General features: G+C 34.3%; 1 protein-coding gene across 1 annotated transcript in view; it reads right to left on the bottom strand.

Annotated features, from left to right (window-relative positions):
* DCX-EMAP (Doublecortin-domain-containing echinoderm-microtubule-associated protein) overlaps positions 1 to 10,000 on the bottom strand; it is a 153,574-nt gene that overhangs the window by 15,785 nt on the left and 127,789 nt on the right. Inside the window, exons 11-15 of the mRNA XM_068379937.1 lie at positions 5,988 to 6,137; positions 4,637 to 4,808; positions 3,073 to 3,168; positions 2,080 to 2,214; positions 569 to 706 (exon numbers count right to left, since the gene is read on the bottom strand). Of these exons, the coding sequence (XP_068236038.1) occupies positions 569 to 706; positions 2,080 to 2,214; positions 3,073 to 3,168; positions 4,637 to 4,808; positions 5,988 to 6,137 (691 nt within the window). The remainder of the gene's footprint in view (positions 1 to 568; positions 707 to 2,079; positions 2,215 to 3,072; positions 3,169 to 4,636; positions 4,809 to 5,987; positions 6,138 to 10,000) is intronic.

The raw sequence follows: 10,000 nt of genomic DNA, 5'->3' as shown, positions 1-10,000 counted from the left end.
CTGCAAAACAAACTTTCCCCTTACGTTAACACAAACAACTCTTGAACTGATGGAACATTAAAATAAGTCATAACTTTAAAACTGTATTTCTTGCACACTAAATAATCACACTAAACAAAGCCCTCAGAAAAATATTGGGAGTTAAATGGCAAGACAGGATTAGAGATGAAACTATAAGAGAGACACTCGAGTGCCATATGTGGATGAGATCATGGTGAGGGGCAGTTGGAGATGGTTTGGTCATGCTCTTCGTACTCCCCAAGAGAGATTAGTTCACCAAACGTTTATCTGGGCTCCACAAGGCACTAGAAGAGTCGGAAGACTCAGACCTACATGGCTGAGGACTATGAAGCGTGAAGTAGGAGAGGAGGATTGGCGAAGTATTGATTTAAAAGTTCAAGATAGGGATGACTGGCGAAATGTAACCGAGGCCCTTTGCGTCGATAGGCGTAGGAAGAGATGATAATGATGATGAAATAATCCCTTGATGCTAAAATCAATATCATTTAATAAAGAATATTTATTTCAGCTTTGTACTAAAGATGGAGATAGAATTGATGATACCAACCTGAAATTCTCTCTTGACATAATAGTCGCCATCTGGATCAATGCTCCAGACGGTGATCATTCCCTCGTGGTCCCCTGTGATGAGGTCTCCCCCGGGGGTGAATTCCAGGGACGTGATTGTTCTTCCAGATGTTTCCTGCTGGAAGATGAATAAATTGGCTTTAGTGAAAGGAAATGAAATCATTCAATTATAGTTATCTCTGGTAGAAGGTAAAGCTGAAAAGGTTAAAGGTGTCAGTTTTCAGTTTTAGTCTCATCAGAATAGATGCTCACCAGAACATCAGTCGGGCAACCCCAAGCTCCATCCATGCAGTGCCCAACCTAAGCTGTGGTCTCCCCAGTAAACAGTTTAAACCCTGTACCGGTATGGGATCGATCTGCTGCCATGCAAATGTAAGGCAAACACGTTACCACTGGACTCAAACTTCCTTACAATTACATAAATAATGGCAAATCTCATTGGCAATTCGCCCCTTCGAGTGTAGACATATTATTTGTCTATCTAAATATCTATCGACAGTGTTGATCAAAAAGTTTTCATCTCGGACAAATACCCACCTTTTTAATCCTTCAATCCATTTTCTACTATAATCAAAACTACTATACTCATTTTTTTTAATGAGGCGCATTTGCACGGACTCGCAGCGGCGAACTTTTAGCTCGGAAAAGTTTCCTGCTATCTGATTGGTTAGAATTATCTTATCCAACCAATCAGAGATCAGGAAACTTTTCCGAGCTAAAAAGGCACCCCTGCGAGTCGGTGCAAATCTGCCTCACTAAAAAGAATTGACTATAATTAGTTCAACTTTCCATTATTCATTGTCTCCTCTCAAGACCCTTCGAGATATTTTGTCCCTACGAAACTTCTCCCGTTCTTACTTCTTGATTTCTTCTTTCACTGTCTTTGGTTAGAGTTCTCTTGCTTGAGGGTACACTCGGGCACGCTATTCTATCTTGTTCATCTTTCGCTTATGTTTTTGAAGTTTTTATAGTTTATATATGAAAGATTTATTTTGAAATCGTTACTGTTCTCGCAATATTTTATTTAAATAGTTCATTACTTCTTTTGTTGTTTATATATTATCTTATTTCCTCTCCTTACTGGGCTATTTTCCCTGTTGGAGCCCCTGGGCTTATAGCATCCTGATTTTCCAACTAGGGTTGTAGATTAACGAAAAATAATGATAATAATAATAATAATAATAGTAATAATAATAATGATAATAATAATAGTAATGATAATAATAATAATAATCATAATAATAATAATAATATTAAAAATATAATAATAATAATAATAACAACAACAAAAACAACAATAATAATAATAATAATAATAATAATAATAATAATAATAATAATAATAACAATAATAAAGCTGGATGTAACACGGAATCGTACACTATTAACTACCAGTTTCTGTAGACTATATTTAAAAAAAGAAAAAAAGAAAAAAAAAATTATTATCAATAAATTAATAATTTAGTTCTAAGGTAGTTTCTAGCCACTAACCTCGATGAGATCCGTCCTTGTGAAGATACCGTCCTTCCTTCTGGCCCAGAGGGAGAGTAGCCCCCTTCCATGAGTGACAATAAGGTTATTGTCAAGCGGATGGAAGGCCGCTCCCAATACGTGATCTTGATGGGTCTGGAGAGAGAGAGAGAGAGAGAGAGAGAGAGAGAGAGAGAGAGAGAGAGAGAGAGAGAGAGAGAGAGAGAGGTTTAGATCGGTATTTTACATGCTCTGAATGAAGAAAATATCTAATTTTGTTTTGGAACTATTTTTGTTTATTTCTGTAATAATAATGCCGCCTATTATAGATGAAAAAACAATGTTTTATAGCTTGGTGACATAAATACTTGCATTTTTTTTATTTATCAAATACATATAGACATAGGGGTAAATACAAATTGAAGTCAACTTAAAAAGTAGTTAAAACAGTTGCTTCTGTATAATCCATGCATGAAAAAATCTCAGTCTATTTTCAGATACTGTTCTAGCAGCATTAATTATTATCATCATATCTAGTTTTATGTCTCATTTACTCAAATCTCCAAGTTTATGTGTGTTAAACACATTCACATATTCCCATTATTTTTATGCACAATTCTGGTATTTAAAAACTTTCTTTTTCCATCCATATACCAAAGGCACTTCCCCCAATTTTGGGGGGTAGCCGACATCAACAAGAAACAAAACAAAAAAGGGGACCTCTACTCTCTACGTTCCTCCAGCCTAACCAGGGACTCAGCCGAGTTCAGCTGGTACTGCTAGGGTGCCACAGCCCAACCTCCCACATTTCCACCACAGATGAAGCTTCATACTGCTGAGTCCCCTACTGCTGCTACCTCTGCGGTCATCAGTATCTTTTTAGATACTGAAAAGGCATTCAAAATCGTTCATATGTCTCCATAAATCTAAATCGTTTGAGCCCTCACATCAGAAAGCTATGAGATGAATGAGCTTGACTTGTATATAAAGCAAAATGAATGATCTCTCACTTACAGCAACCCTGCCAAAGATCAGCTCGTTGTCCCAAGTCCAAACCGACAGCAGGTGCTCTCGGTCAGCATCGACGGCTAATAGGTAAGTCCCTTTATTCTGGAAAGATAATTTGTTTTTTACTTTCCAGTGATACTCCCATTTTCTCCACAATACTGAACCATCTCAAAGCAGTGATTCATTCTTCGATGTACTGATATTTCTACCATTTTAAGGTAAAGGTAAAGGTGTCTAAAGTTATACTCATTTAAACAATCCAATGATACTCCCATTTTCTCCACAAGCCTGAACCATCTCTAAACTGATTCATTCTCCAATGCACTGATATTTCTATCACTTAAAGGTGAAGATAAAGGTGTCTGGTTTCAGTTCCAGTTTTACCCTGTGGTGTCCAACCACAGCAGTGGCCTCCCCAGTAAACAGCTTAAACTCACGGTCCCAGGTTGGGATCGATCTGCTGCCATGCGAATGCTAGGCGAACAAGTCACCACTGTAGTAGCATACCTCCACATTTCTCATTATTTCAGTTTTTATGCCATTTTAATATTTACATATATATATATATATATATATATATATATATATATATGTATATATATAAACATATATATATATGTATATATATATATATATATATAAAACTAAACTAAATTCAACAGCTTCACACTTCCTTTCTAAAATGGGGAGTTGGCTGAACAGTTCCTTCACCCTTCTAGCAATGGCTTTCATAGACAATTAAAATCTCTCCCCAAGCTTTTGCACAAACCCTGGCACCTTCGTTCTTCAGATATTCCGTTTCTCACTTCAACTATTATTTCATATATATTGACTATTACCATTCCTCCTCCATCTTCTTATTGTTCATTCATTCTCATAATCTTATTCTTAGTCGCATTTATTATCTACTATCTTCTCATGCAAAGACTTTGAAACACATTCAGTTGTCTCAGAAGTTTCTCTACACAATCCGAAAATCATAACTACCCGTTTCTTATAACATAACTTTGCACACTCGCATATAAGATTACATAAAAACGCAGTATGCATATATATATATATATATATATATATATATATATATATATATACAGGTATATATATATATATATATATATATATATATATATACACAGGTATATATATATATATATATATACCTGTATATATATATATATATATGTGTGTGTGTGTGTGTGTATATAAAAAGCATAGATATACATACACTAAAGTATTTTAATATTTCATACTAGCATTTGCTATATATTAAGTCACATGATTCTTGTGACAGTAAAGCTTATATATATACAGTATATATATATATATATATATATATATATATATATATATATATATATGTTATATCTATTTATATATATATATATATATATATATATATATATATATGTATGTATGTATATATATATATATATATATATATATATATATATATATATATATATATATATATATTTATATATAAAGCATTTGCGCGCTTATATGAATATTCACAAAATATTGACAGCAGATTAAATGAAAATCAGTTTAAAATAAAAATGAGTCTATTTACCCTGCGCGAGAAGTCAACGGCTAGAATGCCAGCTCCCAGTTCCTTTCTTCCCAAAACGTGAAGAGTGGCGAGAGTGCGCGCACTCCAAACCCGCACATGCGCAGAGTACTTGTTCCCTCTGGAGGCTCTCTGACCTGAAGCCACCAGGTCACGGGTCGGATGCAAAGCCATGCTGAAATATATATAAAAACTAGAATGGGCACTCGGTAGAGCGCATACCTTCACCTATATCATGTATATCATGAGATCGGCAATTGGATTATGCACATTTTGGCACTAGTTTCATGAAAATCAGACACAAATTGGCCACGATATGGCAAAAAGACTTTTTGACCTTTTCGTGACCTTGTGTACCTTGATTCTTTTTACCCAAATCACTCCCAAGCTAATCAAATTGTCCTTGGATCAAGGCCAATCACCCCACTAAATTTCATGAGATTCGGTCAAATAGTTTTTGAGTTATGCGAATCACAAACACATAGACACACAGCTTAAATACATAAATATATAGACGCCTATCAAAACCTAACCTTTGCAACAAAGTTTGCGAAGGTAATATGTTTTAATAAACAACTATAAGATTTTTGTGATGAAATTAGTTAGTGAAGAGACAAGTAGGCCTATATATCAAGCATCATGTATTATACTGTTGATTGTGAATATGCAACTATTGTCTTAAAATTTTAATTTTCCCCAATTTGTTTTGCCTGCAATCATTTGTTTATAGTATGAGTAACGCTCCTATAAGTTTTAACTGTTTTTTCTAATTAAAAGCCAGATAAACAAACTGTGGGGTTGCACACCGGTCTTGAATGACCTCCCCGGTCCCGGTGATCAGCAGCATGACCCAAATACCATAATTCCTTATATCTATAATAATAGTAGTAATTATAATAGTAAAGATGCTAATATTAACGTAACATTCAAATATAAACTTATCAAAGTTAGAATAGGTCCAAAAACACTTTTATATCCCATTAAAATTGTCCATTCACCTTGTCTGTTAGACTTATGTTTGTACACCTTGCTGTCTGTTCGGCTTAATGTCTGTTCGGTTGCCTCTCAGTTCGGCTCCCTGTCCCTTTTACTTCTTGGCTTCGGCCTATTGTCTTTTTCATTTGTTAAAAATCTTTATTTGTTAAAAATCTACTGTAACGAGCTTTTATATCCTATTAAAATTGTACATCCACCTTGTCTGTTAGACTCATGTTTGTACACCTTGCTGTCTGTTCGGTTTCCTCTCAGTTCGGCTCCCTGTCCCTTCTACTTCTTGGCTTCGGCCTATTGGCTTTTTCATTTGTTAAAAATCTTTTTTTATTTTTTAAAAATATATGTAAGGAGACTCCCTAACCACTGTATATCTTCTGTGTGTTCCGTGTAGTGCCTCTGGACCTCGTCTGTGGCATCCATTATGACAGCAACAGCCGCTACGTAGTAGAGGAGTTCACCTGATGGTAGAACCCAGAGGTTCTTTCTGGAGTCACTCCCTCTGTAACCGTAACTGATAGCTTGAGTTAAGGAATAGTTGATATGTTTTTTTTTATAGTATATTTATATATAACCCATACGGTTAACGTCTACAAGTTTTGGTCTTCCACTATCTTGGGTTAACGATCTCTTGCTTGAGGGTACACTTGAGCACACTATTCTATATTGCTTCTCTTTCTATCGTTATTTTGAAGTTTTTATCCTCGTGTTATTTTCAATTTTTATTTATAGTTTATATATGTAAGATTTATTTTAAGGTTATTATTGTTCTTGGCCTTCTCTTGCAGTTTTCCTTATTTCCCTGTTGGAGCCCTCGAGCTTATAGGAATTTTTTTCCAACTAGGGTTGTAGCTTAGCAAGTAATAATAATAATAATGATAATAATAATAATAATAATAATAATAATAATAATAATAATAATAATAATAATAATAATAATAATAATAAACTCAAAATCATTTTCAAATCTTGACTTCACCGACGAAAAAGGCGGGAAAACATTATATTGTCACTCGAGTTGAGAATCGAGAATTAGTTTGACGTGGACAGTGACGGTAGTCGTGTCGTGTCGTTTGTTGATCCTCTCAATTTTCATTTCGATTATGTTTTTCGTGATTGAGCTTAAAATTCTAAGTTATAGTGATTACGTAAATCATTACATTTGAAAAGAAAACGACGTATACCAACGGAAGTAATGACGAACTACGGGAAAAAAATTAACTACCGATCAATATCCACTAAACACAGGCAAGTAATTACATATTTAAATACGAGTTTGTTTGTTTTTATACTGTTCTATCTTACTTAAAACACGGGCTCTTGTGTTCGGGGAACAGTAATGTACGACTGTACGAAATCAATTATGGTAGGCCTAGGATTGGGTTAGCCTAGCTCTCTCTCTCTCTCTCTCTCTCTCTCTCTCTCTCTCTCTCTCTCTCTCTCTCTCTCTCTCTCTCTCTCTCTTGTAGGCCTGTGTTTGATCTCATGACAGTTCTATTGAATTTCATATGCCAGTTGTTCTACATCTTCATCAGCATTCTTTTAGGCCTATAATGGATCTCATGACAGGCCTATTGAGACTTATGCAAGTTGTTTTAAATCTTTATCATCATTCTTGTAGGCCTATATTGGATCTCATGAGAGGCCTAAAGAGACTTTTATGCAAGTTGTTTTAAATCTTTATCATCATTCTTGTAGGCCTATATTGGATCTCATGAGAGGCCTAAAGAGACTTTTATGCAAGTTGTTTTAAATCTTTATCATCATTCTTGTAGGCCTATATTGGATCTCATGACAGGCCTAATGAGACATCGCTATTTTATATTCTAACTTCACTCCTTCCTTATCCAGCCAATTCTGTCCTTCATTTGGGGTTACAGTTTTTGGTCACACTAAACATGCTGCAGTCTGTATAGTCCAGTTCAATTGAACAATGACTTGAACGTGTTCCTAATGATAAGGGTAAGGACGCTATCCTTCACCATGCTGTTCCAATCGCCTAATCAGGTATAACAGCACATAGAGTGTCGGTTTAGTATGTGGCTTACCCTTTTTATTCTGGTTTAGTATGTGGCCTACCTTTTTTATTCTGGTTTAGTATGTGGCCTACCCTTTTTATTCTGGTTTAGTATGTGGCCTACCCTTTTTTATTCTGGTTTAGTATGTGGCCTACCCTTTTTATTCTGGTTTAGTATGTGGCCTACCCTTTTTTATTCTGGTTTAGTATGTGGCCTACCCTTTTTATTCTGGTTTAGTATGTGGCCTACCTGGCTTGTTAGGTTAGGTTAGGTTAGGCCACATACTGAAACAGATAGAATTTCGTAGGCCATATTCGAAAGGTAGCCCACATACTAAACCGGCTCCGTACATAGGTTAGGCTACAAAATAGGCAGAACAGGTTTACTTTGGAAGTATTTTTAACCTGGAGAAAAAATGGCAACAGGCGAAACTCGTTGATCCATCACCCATGTCCGTACCATCAACCAATACTTGGTTAAAATGGTCTGGCACTACAGGTTGGGCATTGGTTCTTGCAGAAATCAATTGTTAGAGGCAAGTTTACCGAATTATCAACATAAAAAACATTATTAAATAGCTGCTATATCATAAGTTTAAACTTGTAGTGGATGTTATGTTGAACAGGTTGACATGATTATCTCTTCATTATTTATATATGATATATCTATTTTAACGTTGGTACTTATCTTGATATATATATATATATATATATATATATATATATATATATATATATATATATATATATAGCTTAATGATGAAAGGGTATATATATATATATATATATATATATATATATATATATATATACATACATACATATATATATACACCCTTTCATCATTAGGTTATATATATATATATATATATATATATATATATATATATATATATATATATATATATATATATACATATATACACATACACACACCTTTTCATCATTAGGCTACTTTCCCTGTAGGAGCTCTTGGGTTTATATCATCCTACTTCAACTAGGGTTGAAGTGTGGCTAGTAGTAATAATAATAATAAAACTAATGTATACACAGAACATTCTGTATATTTATATGACGGCATCTGCATTTTAAACCATCAAACTTGAACTTATTGTGGACGCATAGCCTATAAGAGGAAGAATTTAAAAGAAAAACTAATAGTTCAATTTCGTACAATGATTTCAAATGCGCAAAACAATTTTGTTAAGACAATGATTGTCAAAGCAAAAGTTGATTCATCTACAACCTGTGACCTTATTTCTATTTAAATAAAGTGCCTGGAAAATAAATATTAAAAATTAAAAAGCAGTTAGTAATAAAAGTCTTCATAACAATCAAAGCTGGGAAAATGATTTTCCTCTTAATTAACTATGTTTTATTTTCTTATCGTTACACCACCAGTAGCAACGTCTCAAGCTCCACTTTGGGCGGGAATCTGTCTCCCGCTCTTTCCTGTCGTTGGGGCTGTTCCCTCTTTGGTGGAGAGGGTGCGGGTGAGCTACCCATGCTCAAGGGGGTTGCAACTTGCTTCCATCTGCAGTTTGTTACACCTCCCTTGGTTGAGCAAGGTTGTAGAGAGAATTAAACTTGTTTTGTGAAGTGAAACCTTCAGAAGTATGTTGATAAAACAAGTACTTATCTTGAAATATTTTATTTTGATTGTTATTAATTCACATGTAGTTTATTTGTATCCTTGTTTTCTTTCCTCACTGAGCTATTGTTTCCTGTTGGAGCCATTGGGCTTATAGCAATTTGCTTTTCCATCGAGGGTTGTAGCTTAGCCAGTAATAATAATAATAATAATAATAATAATAATAGAGCTTTATATGTTGAACAGGCTGATATAAGTCTCTTCTCATAGTTTTTATATGACATCTATAAATGGAAATAACTTGCATGCAACAAGTGAGATATCCACACTATTAATTTGCCATGTGCATTCTTCAAGCATTTTAAGAATAATTCATCGCAGTTTGTTAATTGTCAAATACGCTCAGTAAGCAAGAAAGACTTCAACCTCTGCAGATTTTATATCACCAGTTCTAATGTCGAGAGGTAATTTATATATATATATATATATATATATATATATATATATATATATATATATATATATATATATACACATACAATTTTGGGCTGCATATTGAAAACCCTATATTCCAATATTTAAGATGATTTTAGTTCCAGCAGAATGTGTTGATGAGTCATTCCACATATATTGAAAAATATCCTAGGTTTAATATGTGAATTCACGTAGCCATGCCTGCTGCAGTGTGTTCCACATGGCTTTTGACTTCCGTTTCAACTTGGTCTAGTGACTCTAGTCTTAAAGACCTACGAGTAACAAATTACATGCA

This window comes from Palaemon carinicauda, chromosome 9, assembly GCF_036898095.1.
Source record: "Palaemon carinicauda isolate YSFRI2023 chromosome 9, ASM3689809v2, whole genome shotgun sequence".
NCBI classification, from domain to species: domain Eukaryota; kingdom Metazoa; phylum Arthropoda; class Malacostraca; order Decapoda; family Palaemonidae; genus Palaemon; species Palaemon carinicauda.
The sequence above is the reverse complement of the archived record's forward strand: the minus strand, read 5'-3'. Positions and strand labels throughout refer to the sequence as shown.